The sequence below is a fragment of the Lipophrys pholis genome, assembly GCF_963383615.2.
Source record: "Lipophrys pholis genome assembly, chromosome: 9".
In the NCBI taxonomy this organism is placed as follows: Eukaryota; Metazoa; Chordata; class Actinopteri; order Blenniiformes; family Blenniidae; genus Lipophrys; species Lipophrys pholis.
The window spans coordinates 23,475,869-23,500,888 of record NC_137639.1 but is presented as its reverse complement, the minus strand read 5'-3'; the positions used below and the strand labels follow the sequence as shown (position 1 = coordinate 23,500,888).

At 42.1% G+C, this 25,020-nt stretch overlaps 1 protein-coding gene across 2 annotated transcripts in view; it reads left to right on the top strand.

The window, feature by feature from the left end:
* Positions 1 to 23,573, top strand: part of efna3b (ephrin-A3b) — a 64,334-nt gene extending 40,761 nt beyond the window's left edge. Inside the window, exons 1-5 of one of the 2 annotated variants that reach the window (XM_080471871.1) lie at positions 7,859 to 7,920; positions 9,682 to 9,974; positions 12,617 to 12,682; positions 13,681 to 13,758; positions 22,650 to 23,573. In XM_080471871.1, the coding sequence (XP_080327997.1) occupies positions 7,871 to 7,920; positions 9,682 to 9,974; positions 12,617 to 12,682; positions 13,681 to 13,758; positions 22,650 to 22,768 (606 nt within the window). In that variant the 5' untranslated portion in view covers positions 7,859 to 7,870 and the 3' untranslated portion in view covers positions 22,769 to 23,573. Of the gene's footprint in view, positions 1 to 7,858; positions 7,921 to 9,681; positions 9,975 to 12,616; positions 12,683 to 13,680; positions 13,759 to 22,649 lie in introns of those variants that run through there. The other variant, XM_080471870.1, reaches the window with a different exon arrangement.
* The last annotated feature ends 1,447 nt before the right edge of the window (positions 23,574 to 25,020 follow it).

The window sequence follows — 25,020 nt, the reverse complement described above, 5'->3', positions numbered from 1 at the left end:
AGCCTTTTTTTTTTTTTCCCCCAAACGTTTCTGAGGAAATTGAAAGGTTTGAGAGGAATTACAAGTAGCCATATTCTGGCACATAGTTATCAGATTTTGCAGAGAAATAGTGCTCCTCTTTATAGGAGGAGTCGCGTCTTTCGTCCTGACCTTATTTAACCTCTGAATTTCCCTCCTGTGCACAAGTTAAGCCCTGCATATCTAACCAGTTATACAGTACACGACCAGTCCAAATCTTGCCTGCAGCCCTTGGTAACACAGCCTTGCTCTCGCCCACTGCTTTAGCCTTTATTATTTTCTCCATTGTGCAGCCAAACTGGAGTCTAAAAAAGTACACCTGGAAACGGTGTGAAACAGAATTTGCCACCGTAATAGCTGATGATTTGTGATAATGTGGAATAGTAATAAGTGGCACTTAATTAGCCATCAGAGAGACAGAACAGAGATGGTGGATAAAGAGGGAATGGGTTTTTCGCACAAAGCTATGAACCCCAGAACCCCCCCCTATTTTCTTTTTTTTTTGCTACAATAGCTCCATCACTAGGGCTTCTTCTGTCGTCATGGAGACTAATGTTGAAAGCCAGCTGTGGTTTTGTCTTGGAGGCCCATTAGGCCGAAGCTTAGTTGGCACTCCCTTCTATCTCGCTTTTCTTTCTGCCTTTGACTTACAATATCGTAAATATTCTGTCCGTGTCAAACTTCAGCCTGTGATATCGGTCATGGGTCACGGAAGGGTGGCAAGTTCTTCAGATCCTTTGTTTTAGCCTGTTTGAAGTGCTCATCATTATGTTTGCTTACATTAGCAAAGTTTGTCACACGCAGCCATGCTGCCGGGCGCAAACTAATTCCGTTTTCAATGGTGTACTTCAGTTAAGGATATCGTTGTAAATGGCAGACCCACCCGCCTTGTAGTTCAAGTAGGGTAAAACAAGTGGAAGCAGGTAAAGAATTATTTGCAAATACCATCTGACCCAGGTCTGCTTGATGGATGGCACCGCTTCTCATTCCACGTCGTCCTTCTGCCCGGCAAGCACTGTTTCTCACCCCAGATCCCTTATTAAACGTGGCTCAAGAGGGGGATCTGAGTAATGTTGTTGTTGTTGTGGAGAACAGTTTATCCCAGTGCCGGAGCTCTTTTCCCCGCAGCCCTGATATTCAAGCCTTCAGACCCCGACCCAAACACATCAGTCAGCGGGACACTGGAGCCATGTGACTCGGGCAGGAAGTGGGCTGAGGCGGACAGGGTAGAATGATTGTTATGCAGCAGATTGATCAGGTTTCACACGACACTCCCAAACTATCAATCTGTATGACGATCCACACAGGCGTGTGTGTGTGTGTGTGTGTGTGTGTGTGTGTGTGTGTGTGTGTGTGTGTGTGTGTGTGTGTGTGTGTGTGTGTGTGTGTGTGTGTGTGTGTGTGTGTGTGTGTGTGTGTGTGTGTGTGTGTGTGTGTGTGTGTGTGTGTGTGTGTGTGTGTGTGTGTGTGTGTGTGTGTGCGTGTGTGCGCGCGCGTGTGCATGTGTGTGCATTATTTTGTGTGCGGCCAGGGTCAGGTCCAGTGTTGTGTGTTTGGGGGCAGTGAAGGCGAGAATCAATAGCTGGGTCAGAGGGTAATGTCTCACTGAGTGCTGAGTCTATACACAACCATCAGACAGGATCACTATCAATCATGAGAGAGCTTAGGGAACGCACACTCCCTTTCTCTTCTCTGTGTGTCTCTTTGCTTCTGCCGGCCCGGTGTCTGATGGGATCACTATTGCTCATGTCGGGGCTTTGGGAACAGAGACAGAGGGAGATGTAGGGAAACAGAGGGATAGAGCGGCCCGGTTAGGATTGATGGGAGCAAAGTGACAGAATAAGAGGGAAAGATTGGTCGGTATCGGCAGACACGTGGTGAATGGCACTTGGGGTTTCGGGGCTGGAAGAAGGCCTAAAGTGGAGAAACTCCTCGAAGCGTAAAATAGGCTGCGTGGGGGGGTGGAGGTGAAATGGACGATAAATTAAGGTTGAACACAAAATCAATAAACACGCAAATTAAGGTAAAGACCACAAGTCGTGGTCTTATTTACAGGTTAAACAACATTTTTCTTAATTGAAGCCTTCTGTCTTACCTCTTTCCTGTTCTTGTCGTTCATCCTTTCATTTACTCACCGCTCTGATCTCTTCTTCTGTTGTCTCTTCACTCCCCGTGTGTGTTTCTGCCTCGGCTTTTGCCATCTGTTGTTTCATGCATTTGTTCATTTTAATTTCCTTACATCCATCCATCTGTGTCATGTGTGTTTGCACAAAAACCTACAACCCCCCCCCCCCCCCCAAAAAAAACCCCCAAAACACACACATCTATGATTGATTGCTTACACATGCATGCGCAGGACAGCGTGCTTATTATGTACATAATGGTCTGGAAATGTGTTTGTCGAATGTGGGTCGGTGTGAGACCCAGACGGTGCGGTTCAAAGGGCTAATAACGCCTGCCATTAGGTTTGGTGCTGCGCTCTCCTTTTTGCTCTCACCACAGAGTCAATATCCACAGACAAAAAGAGGAAGACAGGAGGAGCGAGGGAGAAGATGATGGATGTAGGAAAGAGCTGAGCAGGGGACAGAAGAAAGTGTGCTTAAGAGCCAAGAAGGGGCGAGACGAGAGCAGGAAAATGAAGCAAACCAGAGGAAACGTGTAAGAGAATGGTGAAAATAGAAAGAGAGAGATTTGGAGAAGGCTGCTTGTATTATGGGATCATGTCAGTACAGCTTGGCAAGATACCCTGTCAGCTTTGGTACTTTGATCAATTACCAATGATGAGCTGTCACTCCGAAGGCCTCTGTGTGTGTGTGTGTGTGTGTGTGTGTGTGTGTGTGTGTGTGTGTGTGTGTGTGTGTGTGTGTGTGTGTGTGTGTGTGTGTGTGTGTGTGTGTGTGTGTGTGTGTGTGTGTGTGTGTGTGTGTGTGTGTGTGTTTGCTTCTGACAGAAATCTGTTTATACACCCACATTATAGAGATTTCTTTCCCCCTTGTGGAGGGACAAAAATAAGGCAGTTCCCAAAAGGGAAAATTGATTAGTTTGTACTTGGAGGCACGTTTTAATGGAATAGTGAGGATAGAGTTTGGTCAGTCATATGTTCAAATGTTGAGGATACGGTGGGCAAGTAGTGACTGTGGCTGTACAGTACATTAACAAGAAATGAATGCAAATTAAGGCAATGCCCCAGAAAAGTCTGAAAAATGTGTGTGTGTGTGTGTGTGTTTGTGTGTGTGTGTGTGTGTGTGTGTGTGTGTGTGTGTGTGTGTGTGTGTGTGTGTGTGTGTGTGTGTGTCCTTGACAGAAAAGCAGCATATTCCAGTCCGTTGGACACACTCTAGACAGGTATTGATTTTAATGGGGAGAATTTAGAACCGACTCAACCACGACCCCCCACCCTCCTCCACACACTTACAGGTCTACACACATGTTTCTCCCGGAGTCCAACTAGGTTCAACAGGGCGATGAAGATTAAATGAAAGATCTGAGACGGGGGAGGGGGGGGGGGTGAAAACTGAAAGACGATGTACTCTTGTTCAAAAGCACTCTCACCGATCCACATCTTTAATGTCAACCAGTGCTGAGTGAGACGGCAGAAATGAGAAGCACGACTCGTGCTTTCCCTCTCAACGCAGTCGAAACAAAGTCAGACAGGACAAATGCACGCCACGACACAAAAGAGAGGAGGACGAAAGGCAGAGTAGAGAGAGTCGGAAGAGAGGGATGCAGAGGGAAGGACTCCTGTTGCTGTTTGATGAGAACCTCATTGATGCCACAGATCTCCGGGAGTCTCCATTCAGCGGGGGAGCCGTTCAATTATGCCCACCGCTCTGCCGGCTGATTGGAGTCCTCCTGCAACAATGTTAGCATCTCTGCACCGAACCGAGATGGGATTAAGAATTCTGGCCTCAGGAGATGGAGTGGCTTTTAAGTCCTGATTGGCAATCATTTGTAACACTGCTGGACAAATTTTAATCCAGCCCAACCTTGTGCCCATCAGCAGTGTCTCCTTTGATTTCTTTAACCTTGATTTATCTCGGCATATATATATATATATATATATATATATATATATATATATATGTGTGTGTTTTTTTTTTTTTTTTTTTTTCTAAGATTGCTGATTCTCAAACTCTTTAACACACTCACATCCTTGCAACCCAATCAGCCGCCCGTGGTCTTTCACTTTTGATCGTTCAGTAGTCGGGAGAATTATACTGCAAAACTTAGTTGACTAAATCATTTGTGTGCTCACACATGTCCAGTGGATCGTGTTTCTTTTGTGGGCCCACACTGTTAGCATTCACTGTGCTGAGTGGAGGAAGCATGCTGGGAAAGAAGATGAGAAACCGAAGTGTCTCTGTCTTTTTCAGTTTTCGACTCGTCGTGATTTCTCCTCAGAACCTCACAAGAGTTTTATTGGAAAGATAAGACTACGGTTAACTGTCACACTTTATCTTGTTTGGTGAATTAAAATCCTCGAGGGAACACAACATTGCCTTTGAAGCTTCACGGTCAAGAAGACATCCTTTTCTTAAAGATGTATTCTGCTTTACAGCGCACTTAATTCTTTACAAGGAGGAGACAGCAGGTGAAAATAATAGATACATAATGGAATTTTTATTTTTATTGGGAATTTCCCTTAAACAAATGGAGAACACTAAGCGTCTAATGGTTCAAATGGCTTCATAATGGCTTCAGTTTGTTTAAAAGTTATTTTCTTCAGTTCAGTCAAGTATTTTGAACATGTTTGGACAATGTTCTCCTCTAACACTTCTGATGAAGACGAGGAAGAAAAGAGAATACCTCTAAGCATTCAATGTTTATGCTGACAGTGCTCAGTTTGATGGATTATTATTATTTGTCAGAGCTTGGGAGAATGTTAAACAGTCCGTTATAATGCCATTTAAAGTCAAAGATCTCTCTGATAAACCTGGTTTTAAATATGCCTTGAATTAAAAATATGTTTGAAACTGATGATCTCTTTCTTCACGAGGGAAATGAACCGCAGCTCCACTGTGCTGGACTGGTTGAGGAAAGTTTGTATGTTCTCCCTTGTGCCTCTGTTGTTTTTGTTCTGGCTGCTATGGCTTTTTCTCCCCGTCCAAAAACATGCACATTACTTTGATTGTTTGGTCTGAATCGGGTCTCGGTGTGAACGATTGTGTGGGTGAATGTTTTTTCCTAGTGGGTGTTAGCCATGTATTGCTGACCCCTTTCCCTCAATGTCAGCTGGAAAAGGCGACGGCTCTCTGCCAGCCTCGATAACAGAAGGATGACAATGAAACTTCACATCAACAATTTAGTCTTTGCATGTCGTTGTTGTGAAGCTTTGAATTAAAGCTCCCTCTTTTGGACTTGTAAATCGTAGGAAAAGCAAAATTGTGACTAATAACTGTAGTGATTGCTTTGCTTCATCACGGTGAAACCGCATGCAGGAGCTCAGGGCCGGACAGCTGCCACGAATAAATGAAATCGGTAATCGGGTTTGTTTTTTTTCCATGAGAAGGGAAAAATCGGTGGAAATTTTGTTATTATGAACCAGCTGGCTTTTTTTTTAAAATGCACGTCGTTTGCATCTGACAAATATGGACCGGTACTTGTTTACTGACGTCCAAGTTTAATCATACTGCTTCATTTAAAGCTTGGACCGCCACAGCAGTCGTAGTCTTTTTATGAGGCCCCTCGGAATTATATAATTGCCAACCCTGCCTGAAAGGGATGTTCTTCACATTTGCTGTCCTGCATGCGGAAGGGGTTTTATTAGGGATGTGAAAAATGTGCTTTAATAAGTAACATTCCTCCTCTAACTTTTAGCAGCGAGGAGCATTCACGCCCCCAGTTTTCATAATGCTATAGAAAGAGTTTAACCCCTGTGAACATTTCCTACACATTAACACTGCCTGCTGGTACAGTATTACAATAGAAATCTGTCTGTACCCATGGCAGGTTGCCCACAATAGAGTAACAATGTAAAATAGCAAAATACCCAGAGCAACACATGGTTTTGGCTTCACTCAGTATGTGGCAAATTGTGCATTATGTAATTCATACAAAAGCATTTTACAGTGATTTTACAGTGATACCGTGGTATGACATTGTCATGACTTATTGGAGGGGGTGCAACACTCACTTTGTTTGAGCTCTGCAGTCCCGTCTCGGTGCCCTCCCCGAACCTCAGAGTCCCCCGTCCAGCCACCAGAGAACAACAGAGTAAGCCGGTTCACCGAGCTCCACGTACAAAAAGGAATGATTGCTCTTACTGTCAAAGTGTTTTATTGATGTGCGATGCTCCAACAGGCTGGGCAGATAATAGGCTGGCAGGGGGTAACTCTGTGGCATTATGTTGCCTATGACTGATTTATATAGGCAACATACTCTCTCTCTCTCTCTTCCTCTGTCTTTCTCTCTCTCTCACACCCTCTGATGTGATTTTACAGTAGTGACATTGATCCAGGCCCACTTTGATCTTGCTCTTAGCTGTTGCTCCTTCTCGCTCCCTCCCGCTATCACCCTCCGCTCCCTGGTGGCCAGACGCTGCTGCTTTTAACCCCAACTACCCCTCGTCTCATCTTATAAATCCTAGCATCTTTGGTTCTATCCTTCCATCGCTCCATCCCTCTGGTGGATCTGTGTATACGTGCTCTCGATGCTCTTGGAAGCTCCCGCTCGGCTCCATGGAGTTGCGTTGCTGATGAAATGTCTCGCTCCATCTCGCGCCTCTCGCTGTTGTCAACTTCAACTAACCAGGTATCACTTAGAGGAGGGGAAATTAGTGCTGCTTCAGCACAAGGCAGGTGTCTGGAGGAAGCTTTTCGCGGCCTATCGTACTGTAGCTGGCTCTTTATTTGGAATTTTAAGAATTATCATCCAATCAACTTCAATATCATATAAAACATTGTAAAAGAAGGGTGTGTATTTAATATTTGTAAATAGGAATTGTGATTTTTCGCATTCAAAATGAGTTTCAGTCATGATTTTTAGGTAAATGTATTTTTTAAAGGTTAAAATATATATTTAATTGTCATTGTCTTTAAGCAGACTGTAGGTACTGTGTAACAGAGAGCAGCATGAGCAATGTGTGCCAGCATTATTTAACTTGCATTTTAAAATACATTTATTGGATTTATTTTTTCCAATCTGTTGGTGAAGGAGATCTAGTCACTCAATCCCCCGTTGAGTATAATATAATATCTTAATAAATGTTGAATAAAAATAAATAACCAGAAGAGCAAGAGAAGAAATACAATACCACATATTGTATTTTGTTTGTCATAGATGTTTTTACCCATTTAGAACAGCTCAATTTTAATCTATATGTAATTTATCAATTACATTTTACCAGTTTATTTAATTTAATTTAATTTAATTTAATTTTATTTTATTTTATTTTATTTTATTTTATTTTATTTTATTTTATTTTATTTTATTTTATTTTATTTTATTTTATTTTATTACCTCTATAATGTCAAATTTGACCTTTTCATATAATTTATATTATATGAGGACTTACAACTACAGATTGTTTCTAGATATTTCTGCTCACACCAGGCAGCAGCATTATTGTCAGGTAAAGATAAGACTCCAGGAAAGTGTACAGATTAAAGAAAAAAAAGAACCCCCCCCCCTCCACAGGCTCTCTGTAATATAATCCCTCTCTGAAATTGTTCACTTTTGATTCCCTGATTAACCATGACATGAAACTAAAACATGTTGTAATCTTCAAGGACTCTGATATCACTTTTACATGTTATCGGGTTTGCCTTTCAGACTCTGCTTGTGTGTTTCGTGTGTTTGCATGTCCCTAAAGATGCTCCTCATCAAATGAAGGAGAGGCAGATTACAGTGCAATATGCTCAGACGTCACACAGGAACCTCCCTCGCACGCTCACTCTGCAGCAGGTGTGTGTGCACAGATACACACAGCAGGAATCCCAATGTCAGGTTTTATTTTAGAGAGGCGATTTGCTGTCAAGATGCCCTGAGCTGTCCTCCCTCTTATTTTTCTTGCTTCCTTTTCTCCCATTATCCCCTCAGCTTAGAAATCTTGCTTTTTATTTGGTCTAAAACTCTCCACTTGCTTTTCTTTCTTTCGGTCGCTGTCGCTCACTTTTTTTTAAAAATCAATTTGCACAATTTCTCAATTATAAATATAAAACATAAATATAGTTCCCTTGAAGCATTTTACGCTTCTTCCTTCCACTAATACCACAAGAAGTAAATCTCATCTTCAGGCTAGTGAATGATGTAATGAGCAGAGGAGAGGAGAAGATGAATGTTGAACAATTAATCTTAAATTCCTGTTCGTCTCAAAGAAAGGGATAAGAGAAATGGAGATTTATTTATTTTTTTCTTTTGGGGGGCTTGAATAGAGCGGTGAGGACTGATGGAGAGAGGGAGACATGGAGAACAGTGTTTCGATCTTCATTTAATAATTGAATAATAATCTCCCTGGAGACATGACCTAGAACTGGCAAAGAGCGAGAGAGGCAGGGTGAGACGGAGGATGACACACTGCTGCCCCCTTGTGATGTGTTGGTGTCACCACTGTGCCGCGTGAGGGGGTGAGCTCGTTCGTTGCACACATGTTCATTGGTGTGTGTATGATTTACAACTGCAGCCTGTCTCTGTCACCCAGATATGGGCCCGTGTCTGTGATAGGGAGAGAAAGAAGGCTTTTCGGATGTCAGGAAAGAATCTATTTCACTTTGTCACACAAACTACACTCACATATACACCACCCGCATGCACTCCCAGACGCAGAATCAGACCTTATCTTCCTGTCAAACCCAGTCTTTTTTGGGGCTGACGCTGATATATGAGCTTTGGGGGGAAAGAAACGTGGCCAGGACGTTGACAGCTGACGTGAGTGCAACGTTGCGCTCAGGTTGATGTACGAGCGTTGGGGTTAAGGGACAACGCTGCGCTGACACCGGGAGAAGGAGCTGTGGCCCTGGGGCCCTGAGTCCATGCTGAAGAGCAAGCTCCACATTCTTTGCATGCAGCAGCCCTGCAGTCACCGATACGCACACACACACACACACACACACACACACACACACACACACACACACACACACACACACACACACACACACACACACACACACACACACACACACACACACACACACACACACTCTGTGCTATTAATAACTCGATAACTCTCAGACAAAGGTTTGTTTGACACGGGGTGAACATTCAAGCAGAAAGCATCCCAAAGACAACAAACCACGCGGTGATCTGAAGTCTTGTGTTGTCTTTGCTGTGATGTATGGGACACTGAGGGCTGAGGGAAACATGCAAAACACGTATCGCGTCTAAAAAATATTGCATAATACCTGTATGTATATTCACTTGGAGAACACCGACGGATGATGTCATTTAAAAAAAATAGGACAACCAGGTCTTATAGAGTATATATGTAATACTGTTGGCCCTGTTCCTTTTCTCAAAATCACTTAATTTCTACATGAAGACCATATGAATAATATTTGTGTTATGCTGTTTTATCCATTTCCTTTATTGCTTCCTAATGTGCATTTCTCATTTTACACTGCACACATATGACCGTTACAAATTGTCGCACAACATGATTATGCAAGAGAGAAGTTGAATTTAGAAATAATGATTTTTCTCTGTTCTGTCTGTGTGTTTATCCAGTCTTCGCAGGGAGGGATACACGATGCAGGTGAACGTCAACGACTACCTGGACATCTACTGCCCTCATTACAATGACACCCAGCGCGTGGTGGGCACCGGAGAGCAGTACGTCCTCTACATGGTCAGTTACCGTGGCTACAGGAACTGTGACCCCCAACTGGGCTTCAAGAGGTGGGAGTGTAACCGGCCGCACGCCCCGCACGCGCCCATCAAGTTCTCGGAGAAATTCCAGCGCTACAGCGCCTTCTCGCTGGGCTACGAGTTCCACGTCGGCCAGGAGTATTACTACATCTGTAAGTGGGAGCAACATGATTTCCTGTCTGTCTCTCCAGTTGGAGATCAGTGAGGCTCTTCGACAAACACTCCTTGTAAAATTAAAGAAGTTCCTTTTTTTTTTTTATTATTGCATAGATTTGATGAATACTCAGCTCCGATTAGCCAAAGTTTGTCCTCGAGTAATTTGGGGATAACAAATGGCTGCTTAATCAAATTACCCTGCAGTCAAGCAGGCTCATCCATTTTGTTGATTGCTAATCAAATTAGCTCACAACACCTTGTGCCAGTGTGGCGCGGTGTAATTGATGAACTTTTAGATTGTCATAAAACAATTCAAAAACAAATATTCCCGAGCACAAACCGTATAATGAGTGCGGTACTCGTTTAACCTACATTACTAGATGGGAGACGTCTCTCGAAAGTTTTTTTTCTCTCTCTCTCTCTCTCTCTCTCTCTCTCTCTCTCTCTCTCTCTCTCTGCAGCTCCAAAATAAGAAAGCAGCGCCGTGCTGTCACTACAAAGAGACGTTGCCTTGTTTGTTTGGTTCTCTGCAGGCTGGCACTCACAAAAAAAAACAACCTCAAAAACAACTTTCAATTTTATAAATCAAAGGGATTGCAGCTGGAAACGTGTCGGAATGTGGCGAGCATTGTTCGGCTCTATTATTCAAATTGATCTGACCGTCAAGAGAAAGTTTGACCCCCCCCCCCCGTGTGATTGCGTGTTTCTTTAAAGAATCCTGGGCGGCTTTAACGGGGCATTTTAATAGGAGTCGTTCTAACAAGGCGCTGCAGGAAAAGCACAGGTGTCACTGATAACATTAACAATGGCCTGTGACTATGTAAGTGTCCCAATAAGCCACAGCGGCATGTCAATGATCTGCTGGGTGCTTCTTTTTTTTGTGTTTATACACACGAGTACCACGGGGAAACACTTGATATGAGAATTTTTATGTAATAGTTCAAATAATTTTTTTTAAATAAATAAATGAGAAACATTAAGATGGCATTACACACGGGATGCAAAGTGTTCATCAGTGGAAAGTCATGCAGTTGGGAACTTTTTTCAAATTATTGTTTCTTTAAACCATTTTTGTAAGACGTGAAATTCTTAATGACACTTGTCCCAGGTTTGTTCTTCTCCTTTTCATCTGACTTTTATTAGTTTCTTTAACAAATAAAAATGTACCACATTACTCATTGGTACAGGAAAATCTGCTCCTGGTCTGCAGTTTAGTCCATTTTAGCTGTTAAAGCAGGTCAGGTCTCTGTGAAATAATATGCTCAGTACATTACTGCACACATTTTCTGAAATGATCCCATTTGCATTATTACAGAAAAAGTTAGTCTCTATATTCAGTAGAATTTATAAATGATGTAGAATTTATCCAATTTCATTGGGGCATCTTCTGAATCACTGAGTTTGGGACTTTTCTTCTGTGTGGTCCTCTTTTGGTGGTCTCATTGAGTCGAGCCACATAAAGATCAGGTGGTCCTGACTCAGGATTCAGACGCTCTGTAAAATGTCTTTTTTTAGATTTATTAAAGCAGGTTGTTACATGTGCTTGTCTTGTTCTCTTGTTGTGTAGTAAAACAAATTTAGGGGGAGACACAAGTGTTAGAAAGTGACTGCCTCTCACAGTGTCTTCTGACTTTGTTGTTCTTGATGTGGTTTGGTCATGTTTGTCACATAATAAGTATAATAATCCGTCTGGATTGAGCGGCGATGAAAAGTATAACTCTCCTCCTACAAGTTAGACGTTTTTAATGTGAAATATCGGACAATCTGCTGCTGTCATAACTTTTACAATTCTGGTTTTGTACCGAAGATTATTTTGTGCCCCCCCCCCTGCTGGTTCAATTAAAAAGTGGGTCAGTGGTCGGTTTTCTGTGTTTTGCAGGCTCTTGCCCCTTACAAAAATTGATAAAAATTAATGTAGTTTTTTACGTTCAGACTTCTTAGTAGTAGATTGATTATATGCATGTGTGTATATTGCAACGTATGTGTTTTGTGCATGTGAAACTGAAAGTGGCAAGTGGACCTACAATTTGAAAGTACGTCTCAGTAAAGATCAATTTACTTCATATTTCTGCTTGAAAACACATTTGAGTCTTTTAAATATGGCTGAATCTGATAAAGTGAAGACTTGGTTTGATTTGAAATGGAACTAAATTAACATTAAAAAAAGATCCTTTCCCGCTCTATATCACCATTTGCTGGTCAATATGTCCTGTTTCAGTAAAGTAATATTTTTTGTAGGATTCTGTAATATTCTGATGGACCATTGCAAGATCAAACTATTTTAAATCAATACATTTGAAAAGTTGAATATTTTTCTTTATTTAGATTGTGTCTTCTTGACTTTAAGGGGTGAGTCCCAAAGCCAAACCAACGGACAACCACTGGACTAAAGCACATTTATTATATCAATTCACCCCCTATTGTCACTTTACACACATAAAATGTGTCTTTTATCAAATCAATGTTTTCCTGTCATCATGGTTTCCAATGAAAAAAGAAAAAAAAAATTTAATGAAACAACTCAAGCCCCTCGGATTTTTCTGCAGCAGTGGTACTTTAGTTTGTTGGTCCTTCGGAGATCCTCCGTGTGACTGCGCGTAGCATGTTGATGACATATTGTGCATTTTGTGTTACGCAGCCACGCCCACTCATCACCACGGACGCAGCTGTCTGAGACTACGAGTGTACGTCTGCTGCTCCACGGGTAAGCCTGTGTGTGTGTGTGTGTGTGTGTGTGTGTGTGTGTGTGTGTGTGTGTGTGTGTGTGTGTGTGTGTGTGTGTGTGTGTGTGTGTGTGTGTGTGTGTGTGTGTGTGTGTGTGTGTGTGTGTGTGTGTGTGTGTGTGTGTGTGTGTGTGTATACCTACAGATGCATGCACAATCTAAATACAGTCTGAAACAGGCAGAGCTATTAATACACCTGCTGAGTTTCCCCTGCAGCATTTTCACTCGCAGCAAAGAACTCCCCCTTGCACCTCTTTTTCTCGTCTCCTTCCCTCTCTCCCTTTTTCTCCATCTCCAGCTGCAAAAAAAAAAAGAGCAACTCCAGCTTTGAAGGTCCTCTCCTTCCCTCCCTCACCCCCCTGTCAGAACCCATTTATTGCCGTGTGCGGTCAGTGGGTTGCTATGTATATGTAGTGTTATCCTCTCTCACTCTTCTGCCACCCTTCACTCTCTCAGCACACACACACACACACACACACACACACACACACACACACACACACACACACACACACACACACACTTTGATCCCTGGCCTGTCCGGTCCTTTTAACTTCCACAGCCCTGTAGTATTAACCTCTCCTCCCCTCTCTCGCCCCCTCAGCTCCCTCGCTCTCCTCTCGTTCCTTTTCGCACACTGGCTCTCTTCATTTTGATCTGCCTCCCCTCACATTCACTCTTTTCTCCTCTCCTTCCTCTCCCTCTCGCTCTCATTCAGGACTGCTCGTGTTGTTGTGGCTTGTCAATCTGTCTGCTCCAGGCTTTTTTTTTTTTAACCCCTACAACCCGGCCCTCGACACTCGCTTTTATGTTCCTCTCGAGATGTCAAGTTGAATATAATTGATGTCCTTTAGGTGGGAGCACTGGTTTAACTATCACTCCCTGCATCCCAATTTGTTTAGCTGGCTAACTCTCTCTCTCTCTCTCTCTCTCTCTCTCTCTCTCTCTCTCTCTCTCTCTCTCTCTCTCACCCCCCCAGCCTCTGACGTGGATGATGAGCCAGAACCGACAGAACCAGACTACACGCTTAGACCAGGCTTAAAAATTGATGATATTGGTGAGTCACACATCATACACACACACACACACACACACACACACACACACACACACACACACACACACACACACACACACACACACACACACACACACACACGAAGCTGACTCATCGTGAAACACATCTGTCTGGATCCATAGCAGCAGACTCATGGAAACCATGTGAATAATGCCGTAATTAATCACACTATTTTCTTCTTTTTTTTTTACCCTCAACATATCTGATAAAACAATGTTTTGGGTGTGTGTGAATACTTTATGGCAGCGGTTTCAAAAGTGTTGCAAACAGTAACTCTTATTATAAGTTATAATTGTTAATCACGGTAATAAAAAGCACAACTTGTTTTGTAGATGGTTACATATGATAAATAACATGTTGTCACTGTTACATATATGAATTTGCACTTAAGATGATTTTACAAATTCTGTCAATTTCAACCAAATTTAAAAAAGGGAAAAAAAAAATCATGACAGCAGGACTGCTGCTTTATTCCCCCTGAAAGCTCTCTGCCCCTTCTTGACACAAGAAGTGTTGGCATTTGATTGCTTTTTAATTGATTTTGGCTTAATTTGTAAACGTATGCATATATCATCCATGACTGTTTAACATCGGCTGCTTTCTTCCTTTCACAGTAACTCTACAATTTAACTCTAAAACCAAACGCAAGAACAAAACTTCTTTTTTTTTTTACTCTGTTCTGGTGAGAAATCCAAAGCGAAGGCCACACAAATGTGATGACTTTTTTCAAAGTTTACTTTCCCAGACTGTGTTTGGAAGTCTTCAAGGCTTTGTTCATGCTGCAGGCAAAAGTGGTCCAAATCCAACTTTTTTGACCCAAAAATCACATTAAAAAAAAAGAATCCTGCCATGTGCTCTTAAATGGAATAGATAAGCTATTTGATGGGGGGGGGGGGGGTTAAGCAGCCACAGTCTGAACAATAATGTTTCACCACATCCAGCTATTGTGTCACTGCCGTGAGACAGACGTCACAGGACACTGCAGGAGGCCAGACACAGCAAAATATTTACACAATAGACAAAACCAAGCATCCACTCATACCTCCAGGCCAGAGGATGTAACCTCTGCTCGTCAAAAGGCCATTGTTAAAGTCTGTGCTCACTTTTTCAAAGAGCCAGTCTTGAGACTGTGCGGAATAGAAAGCACCCAATACTGAAATCTCTACTCGTGGCGTTACTTCCCACCTCTGCTGCGTTATGCATCCCATCAGAATTTGGTTAGCGATCACATGACCGGGGCAGACGTGGCGCAAATATTCCCAAAGTACCCGTGGATCCAGCGGACTCAATGAACGTATTGACACTTTGTGTTGGCCCGGAGCTCGTCTCAACGTGGCTTATTACAGCTGGACGCCGTTTAATACTGAGCCACTAATTGTGAAGATTGCAAACAGCACGCTCGGTTTCCATTGGGCTTGTTGACAGTTTAAAAAAAAAAAACGGGAGTATGACCGGCCTTATCCTTTTTATGTGTCAGCAAACGGATCGTTGATATCGGATGGCAGGCTGACCGTGCAGCATAAAAAGTGGTGAACCAAAGTGAAATGTGCCATTTTCAAAAATTACATTCAGTGCCGTTAACTTCACAGCACCAGCTGGCTTGGCAAGCTGCAGATCCTGCTAAACAACCACATGAATATTCATTTCACACATTTCATGCCGTTTACACCCGAATGAGCGAGGAACACCGAGTTTCATGATAATTTACCACAAAAAGTAATAAAACCCCATTCAGGAAAAAAAAAAAGAGAGAGAGGAGCTTGTTTAGATTCCTTGTCAGCTTCATCTTTTCCAAGTGTTTCCTGTTTGTCTTTATGTTGCTCTTGAGAGGAAAAATCATGGCAATGATGCTAAATCTGCTGGCTCTGGAGGAACTTGAATTCTGGCAGCAAGGTTGGTTGGAGAAACTGAGCAGTAAATGAAAAAAAAAAAAAGACGGTCTTTAGAATTCATTTTCTCAAGTGATCATGAGGTTAATTCTTCTTGTTATGGCAACAGCTCAGCACAACATGCCCACCTAGCCCGGCCTCGCTCGCTGCCACCCATTACACAACCACACATGCTGATATCAATCATAATCATCTTTCATGCTCTTCTCCAGGCAGGTTGTAAAAAAAAATATATAAATATATATATATGTGGTGCTGGGTTGTTATGATTCTACTTGTGCACGCTTGCATTTTCGTGCTTGCACAATAAATCAGTTGGTTCCAATGATCTTCGTGATCGGGCTCCTGACTGGCTGCAGTGAATAGCTGGAGGTCATGCAGGTTTGTTGAGATACTTTGCTCTCACATGTTTGTTTGGGTTGGGGTTTTTTTGCCTCCGCCTTCGTTTCTTTCTTTCTCCACACTACCCCCCCCCCCCCCCCCCCCCCCCCCCGTTTTCCTTGCAAACCAGTATATTGACTTTTTAGTGTGTAAAAATCATTCTTGTTATTTGTTGAAGTTGTGGTTTTATACAGGTTTTTACTTCTTTAACAGTATCTCAGCCAATCATCATTTCATCCACCAGTCCATCACCGGGTAAATACAACTTACTATATGACTCCTATCACTCTCTCTCTGCCACTCGCAATTCTATAGGCTCAGGCAATATAGTCAGTTCACCACTGAACAACAATGTATTTTCCCATCAGGCTTTCTCACTGCTTGTTTTCCTCCTCTCCTCTGCTAAAAACCCCAAAGATACTTCAAACGACGCTCCAAACAAAAGCAGAAAATGTAAACCAATTCCATCACATCGCATACGATGTACATCTAATTACAAGTGGCTTTAGGAATATAAATAAAGGTGCAGACTGTTTCCACGTGAAAGTAGCTGTATTCTGTGTACTCCCATCGACAATGGGCCCAAATTGAGAACATGGGGATACTGTTAATGTGTCGTGATTGACTGACACAATAGCCGAGCACAAATTAGCTCTGCTCCTAAGGGTCATTTTCACCTGTAGTGCTATGATGCCAATTAAATTAATAGGATAACCCAAGTGGTGCGAGAAGAAGTGAGGAAATCAGCAGGGAGTTGTGAAATGAATTGAAAACAAAGAAGCGGGTCCAGCTTCCTCGTCTCCTCCCTCGCTCTCAGTCTTCAATCGCATCAAGGTTTTAATTGCCGTTATTCAAAGTTCACCTCACAAAGTGCCGGCAAACACGCTGCAAGCGCATGAACTCCTGACTGCCTGATTACTTTGTGTGAAAGTGTTAACCCGAATGCTGCCGGCTGGTATTGTAAAGCCGCCCGCCTCTTTCTCCCCTTCACTGCTCACAGTTTATTTCCTGGGTTCTGCCCCATTCAATCAGTGTCTCCAGCTCAACAGAGGTTCCCTCCTGAATACGGCCTCTAGTATTAGATTTCATTTAGATCTCATTTACAACGCAGATGGAATGGTGCGAGCAGCTCCCTGTGCAGCCATGTGATTACTGATGGCTTTCTGTGGGAGGATACTCATTTACCCACCCTGTTGGCTCAGGTTACTGCATCTGACTATCAGGTCCGGCCATTAGTCCAGAAATCCAAAGCTTTTTCTTTATTGTAGCAATTACCACTCCTTTGAGCCACTGTGTGTTTGGGTTACTTTGCCAGCAACATCAGCTCAGATTTCAGTGGCAGAACAAAACACAAAGCTGTTCCAAATTGACTCAGTGTTTCTCCTGGTTTGGGGTTTTATGTTTCTGTGGAAAAAAAAAAAAAAAAAAAAATAAATCTTCTCAGAGCTTAACCAAACCGCCTTAATACACAGTGTGTTGTAGTAGATCTATGCAAGGTGGGATTTGTGATTGAAAAAACTGTGGAGGAGAGATACATTGGATAAAAAGAAAAAGAAATCCGAGAGTAGATTGGTAAAAACAATGAAAACTTTACTGATAATTTCTCATTTTCATAAAACCTACTGTGAGTGTCAGTGCAGTCAGTGCAACTTCCACTTGGAAACTTGTTTTTGCGCCTTTTCTGCGGCAACTCCAGCGGGGACAAAACCGATAAACGATAAAAGTAATGATGTAATTCAGACTACATTAAGCATAAACTATGAGACCTGGTTAATATGTGGTGCATTTGTATCTGTAGCAGACTCTATAGATTTTACTTTCAAAGTAAAAGAATATAGCTCGCACCCGCTAACAATGCCATTCATTGCCTATGGATCGGCTTTCGTTTGTCCAGTTAAAACTTTGGTGTGGCTTGAATCGAGTTAATCACCTGTGATTCATTCTCAATATGTGAGATTCAACAGCTGTGCTATTCTTAGCTTTTAAAATACATGTAGTTTATGGGTTTGCTGCATTTAATTGTGATAAGCCGGAGGGGTTATATATTATTTTAATCCCATCAATACGGTTTGGATTCACTGCTCATTAGACATGCTAAATGTATTGCCCTCTCCACTACAACACAGAAGGAGACACTCTCTTATGGCCCATATGCTCCATTTAGGCCTCTGCATCTTACGCTGTGAGAACTATTATAGCAAAGTACTGAAATGAATGACTGACATAATGCATATGACCACAAAAACAGAAATATATATACAAAAAAAAAATGTGAGCTTAGCATCAGCATTATACAGGCAAGTTTATATTTAAATAAAATGCCTTGATGGCTGCTTGTTGTACATAAAAGAACTTGAGTACATCGAGTGCGATAAAGAGGTGTACGACCACTTCAACATCCCAACGGTTAACTGCTATCCTGAATTCATGTGTGTGTCCCGGAAAGTAAAAAAAAAACCAAAACCATTCTTTCAAATTAGATATGACAAATTAATTTATCGTGCATCAAATTACATCAACATGAAAGAAAATACTTATTTTCAAATGTCTCAATAAATTCGTATCCAGCAGATTAACATGAAACACTGCAGCAGCCAAACAGATGATATTGAAGAATCTTGCCAGTGGTCATTGATATGTAAAACACATTCTGTATCAGCAGAGTCATTTCTTAAAAAGACAGAGGCTTTGTGGTTATTTCCATCTTTCTCTTTCACTTTAAATCCGTCAACAAGGGCCAGCGGAGGTGTCAGTAAACAAAAGCTTTATCAACACCCACTGCTGTCAACATGCAAACATCATTTCAAGTTTTCAAACCACTTTTCAAGAAACGCTTTATAAATTGGAGTAATTAATGTTTCTTTGTAGTGCGAGTGTACATGGGTGCGTGACAAATAGGGTTTGGCAAAATGAGCAAATTAAGACGCTTGTGTTAACTTGTTGGAGCAGAAATCCCCCCAAAAAAAAGAAAGAAAAAGAAAAACACGGATCAGATTTGCTTAAATGCCCAGTTTGTGTTTCCATTTGAAATTAAGGCTTTTTGTTGTTTTTGTTTTTCCTAGAAATGATGAAGGTGCCTTGAAATTGTTTCTTTATCCACTTTACAGATAAATTAAATGTTATCACGCGAAGAAAACTTCTATTCCCTATTGAAACGCAGAAATAAATGATTCCGGGCTTAAGTCCAAAATGTGCTTCAATGCATTTGAGCAGCATTAACTGGGAAGAAATGCTCAAAACACAATAGCTGTGGTTACATGGACCAAAAGTAATCCAATTAAATGCCGACCCGATTATATATGTACCATGTAAACTCTTCAATATGACTATACTTACACCATCCGATTGAAATCATGGATGGTAGCGAGTGGTGCAATCCAAAAATACTCTTCTAAACATATTAAGACTTCAAAATAGTGGAAAGGCTTGACTTATGTTGGGAGCATTCCATTTCCTTCACAGTATACTTTACAATTAATAGAATTACTACACATTGTAGGTTAATTGATTCAATTCTAGTCATATCTATAACATATATATATATATATATATATATATATATATATATATATATATATATATATATATATATATATATATATATATATATATATATATATATATATATATATATATATATATATTTGTGGGGAGAGGACGATCATCGTCAGCAGATCCCTTCTTTTCTTAGTGGGCTCGTGTTTTTCCATCTTTGCCGTCAAAATAATTAGTTCCTCTGTTGGAATCAAGTTAGCTGACAAATCTTGGCCAAGTCAGCGCTTTCACTTTTTGCTTCTTTTGAAATGCTTTGGATCACTGCCGGTCTGTGTTTTTCCTCTTCTGTCGAGTTTGTGTGGTGTAGACGTTTCCTTCTCAGGCTTGACTTTGATACGTTTGCAAGCTTCTCTGTCTCTGTCGATTGGCCAATTTAGGAAAGAAATGCAATTACTGCAGTCATCGAACACTGATGTCTCTGTAGTGGTGATATGCTGTGGTGAGATAATCCGTAAGCTGGAAGTGATAGGCTTCAACCAGCGTAACTTTTGGAGGAAGACATTGTGGCAAAGCAACGTTTTCACATCAGTCTTAAGAAAGGCACATTGGCCGTGAACATTTTCAGACTGTACTCTGCACTTCTTCACTCTAAAACAAAGAGAAACATTTGGAGCTGTCAGTGCTCAGAGGTCATTACGCTGTTATTTCACTGGTCTGCCTCTAATGAGATCAGATGGAGCCGTACGTGGCTCTTCAACGAGAATATTTAACCTTTTGAATCCAAGGTTGTTGTTTTTTTTTAGGCTGTGCTCGAAAATTATACATCCCTGAAATGAAAAAAAGTATATCTCTGCAACGACATAGTCCAATTAAATGAGTGTGATGTCAAAATGAAGTGTGTGTAGAGTGCAAACTTCTCAAATATGGCTGGTGTGTTGAATGAAATGAAGCTTAATGGGTTTTGATATGAATTTACTTTTGACATTATATTTTTACATGATTAATAGTTCAGCATTGTTTTGTGGCAGAGGTGAACTATAATGATAGAAATATAAAGTTACATGCATTAGTAGTTAGTAGGTAATTTGAGAATCAAGCAACTCTTGAATAGTTGAATACTGAATTTTTTTCACAATACTTCTTTAACTGTCAAAAATGGCCAGTGTTACTATTTTTCTATAATACTTAGAAATAGAGGTCCCCTGTTGTTCTGTATTCATACGAATAGTCACTTGCTTTTTTTTTTTTTTTTTATTTTACAAAACTTTTTACTCAATTGATACAAATACCGTAATATCCAGAGTATAAGCCCCTACTTTTTTCCACACACTTTGAACAATGACGCTGCTAATTTATGGATTTTTACGGGTTAACAAGCTTCCTGCCACTAATGCAATTAAATGTGGTGGGTGTAGCTTATATTCAGGTGTGCTCAATAGTCTGGAAATTACGGTATACGCACATTAGTGCACACACACTCCGACGAACACAGCCGGTCTCGTTCTTTGTTAGCATGACATTAAGCTGCCGCTTGGTGTTTGGTCTTATTACCAATAAGGTGGCTCCTTTATGTACATCGACACGGCTGTTTGTCAGAGGCCGTGCACACACACGGCCTCTGACGAGCATGTTGTGTACACTTTCAAACCAATTGTACGAGACATTCCTCAGTCTGCTATTTGTGTGCTCAAAACCACATCCCCCTGTCACTCACCAACGCAACACCGTGAGGCAGCAGTGTCCCGACCTTTCGGCTGCATACTCGGTTTACGGAGCGGTCAAAGCACTTAACCTGAGCTCCGCTGCCTCATAGACCTCATTAGATCTTCCAGTCGAGCATACCAATGGAGGCCATCTCTAAAACCAGGTGTCAGCCAGTCATTACTCTGCTGTCTGACCGGCGAAGCAGCTGGAAACTTTTTCTGGAAACACTGAGAATTATCCCCTCCTTTAGTTTGATGCCATAAAGACGATAGTCACTAATCAGCACCAGCCACCACTGCACAGACAGAAGTCTGTGCTTCTGTCTCGTCTCCGGTCTCATTAATGGAGTGACTACAGCAGGTGTGTCTGGCCACACGTGTCTCATCGACGTGCAGTGAACTGTCTGCTACCCAGACCAGACATCAACACCAATGTTCCACGTGTAGCCCTCAAGAGAAGTGTCTAAAGAACAGGCCCAGGTGTGTGTGTGTGTGTGTGTGTGTGTGTGTGTGTGTGTGTGTGTGTGTGTGTGTGTGTGTGTGTGTGTGTGTGTGTGTGTGTGTGTGTGTGTGTGTGTGTGTGTGTGTGTGTGTGTGTGTGTGTGTGTGTGTGTGTGTGTGTGTGTGCTCTGATAACAGCTGCAGTCTCTGTGGTGCTGCTGGTGTGTTATTTTTGGTGCAAACGTACCATATTTCAGTGGGTGTGAGTCTGAAAACTGCCTCTTGTTCAGTCAAACTGTGTCTTTGAAAGTTGTTCTACCAAGTGATGCTTGCACTTCAAAACTCAGAAAAGATCATTTAAACACACATTTCTTTGATTCTTTTGACGTGTTAGTTTATAGTTAATTAAAAAAAAGAATCTCATTCCAGCATTTTGAAAGTTTACAAAATAATCAGAGCAGCATAAAAGAACATGTTAGAAATTATATAACCATCAAAGTTGTCATGGAGACTCATCCCGCCCTGACGGCTGCTATCTTTACCAAATATGTGTGTTTATGTGCTTCCCAATTTTGCCAATAGGGCTTATCTAGATGATTTTAGCACTGACTCTCTTGTTTTGAAGTAGGAGCTTGTTAAATTTACCAATCTGCTGTGATCTGAACCAAAAGAAACTGGCAGGAAACAACTGACATAGCTAACCTAAACTGAACGTAAGCGATATATAGAAAAAGAAGAAATGTCTAAAATAACCAAATTAAGTTTAAAAATGTCATCACTCAGATCAGATCGGCAGCTTGTTCTAGCAACGTTCTGCTGTCGTCTTAATTAAACAGGACTTTGTGAGAAGTATATGAGCAAGCTTTGATACTTCTAACAGGATCTGACTGATTCCCCTGACGTTTGTAGGTATTTATCCCACTAACTGTCTCCAATATGTCTCTTTGTCTCGCTCTTCCAGATGAATATAACCCTTTTGTCCCCAAGCTGGAGAAGAGCGTCAGCGGAAGCAGCCCGTCCAGGGATCGCCTTCTCCTCACCATGACGATGCTCTTTCTGGCCGCTCTCTTCGTCTCCTAGCAACGGCCATCCCATCAGCGTCACCATGCCAACTAGCCTTGGGAGGGTGTACAGTATCAGCGGGTGGGAGAGTGAGGAGCGGGGTCGACAGGAAAAGCGAGGAGCAAGACTTTAATTAGAGTTTTTCCAAACATCACAGTGTGTGTGTGTGTGTGTGTGTGTGTGTGTGTGTGTGTGTGTGTGTGTGTGTGTGTGTGTGTGTGTGTGTTTGCACAGCTGTGTGTTGGATCGGCGTGGTTGAGGCAGAGTTGAAAGACCTTGAGGCGCTTGGTGACACAGTCTGAACTGTATAAGTCCATTAAAGTCAGCCTGTGCTCACAGGTGCAGGTGAGACAGAGTCTGTCTGAGTGTGTATGTTTGTGTGTGTCTGTCGGTGTGTGTGTGTGTGTGTGTGTGTGTGTGTGTCTGTCTGTGTGTGTCTGCGTGTGTGTTTGAGCAAGCCACAGGTTGAGCTTGTTGAATCATGCGCGCCACACAAAGCATTTATACAGGAGAGGAGAGGAGAGGTGAGGTGAGGAGGGGAGAGGAGAGGAGAGGCGGACATCCCAATAAAAAGAAGAAATCCAGCCACCCAATTGAAAACCATTTGAAGTCTTACCCTTGGATCTGATTGGCTGTCACACTTCCTTAGGGCTAGTTGCCATAGTTTCTTGCAACAAGACTTAAACTGAACTCAAACGAACTGGGGCGAATAGATTTCAGCAAAGTTGAACTTGAATTGCCTTTTTTGTTGTTCTTGTCGTTGTTGATCTTTACGCTGGGAATTTGTCCCAGCCCACAGAGGAAGAAGAAGAAGAAGAAGAAGAAAAAGAAAAAGAAAAAGAAGAAGAAAAAAAAAAGGGACCAGCTGAGGATGATCCACGCTGGTTCTATGTAGGAGACTAGACAAAGTAGCTGATAGTCCATCCACAAACACACCCTGGGACTCCAGACACTCGTGTATCGTTGCCATTTCCACCGCGATGTGTCATCCTGTGTTCACCATCAGTGTTCAGAGGGCAACAGGACTGGACAGGGTGGGGGGTTGGGGGGTGGTGTGGGGGGGGGGCACAGAGCATTTAAATGATGAATCATTCACTTAAATAACATTTTGAGGAGAAAAAAAATAGAAGAGGGAATGAATTAAGATGTGCCATTGACAGAAAGAGAAAAAGGTTTTGTTGATGTTATATGTTGCCGTGTTCTATTTTTCCGTCTTGTTCTGGCAATTCTGGGTTCAGTCCTCCGTCGTCTCCGGGGTTAACGAAGCACACGATGGCTACGGCGCTGCCATGGATATACTCAGCAATACTAACCTCCTCACAACGGGCCGCCTGACGGAGGGGAGGAGGAGCACAAGGGGGAGGAGGAGGGACTGTCATCCATGTTGGTCGCCCCCCCCCCCCCACACGGCACCACCAACCAACATTCTCTGTAAACTCATGTCTGATGCCACTCAACAGTGTCCCGTTCCAGTACGAGTGTTTACGTGTGCTAGAGGATGAAAAATGTGCGCGAGAGTGCCGCTTGTGTTTTCAAGAGTGAGAGAATATATTTTAAATGATACTAACAGCCTGGAAATACATCCACATACTGTACATCTTATAAGTATTGTAAAAAAACAAAACTGGAAAAAAAATGCAACAAGTTACACATTACAAACCAAGTGCTTTGGTGTGGAGGAACAGCGATTTCAAAACTTCAAACAAATGTACCAGTGGGTTGCTTCAGAAAAGCATTTCCATAGCAACGAGCACCTTATTCACCGTGGGTTCCTGCCCTGCAACAACGGACTGGAGAGGGGCATGGCTTACCTTAGTAGCTGATAACAATGCTGAAGGTGACGTTGGTTTCAGTGATGATGATGATGATGATGATGATGGACTGCGAGCCGTCCTGCGGCCATCCAAGGTGGCGCAGCAGCTCACCCACCGGCATGTGAGACGTTCAAGTACTCGTGTAAATGTGGTAACGGACAAAGAATGGAAATCAAATGTCTTTGAAATCTGCCGAGATGAAATATGATGTAAGCATTTTTACAAACTCGAAACTTGTTTTATTGTTTGTTTCTCTTCTTTTGTGGTGTTTTTTTTTTTTTTTTCCAGTTATACTGTGTTTTCTTATTGGTTTTCTTGAGTTTGCTGTGGTTTATAGTTGGTTATCTTGAGGGGAAAGACTGAGATTTAGGCAATGAGAAACTGGGCGGGTTGAGTCACACGTAAACTTGGGCTGCACTCTGAACTCTTTTTTTTTTTTCCACATTGAAGGATATC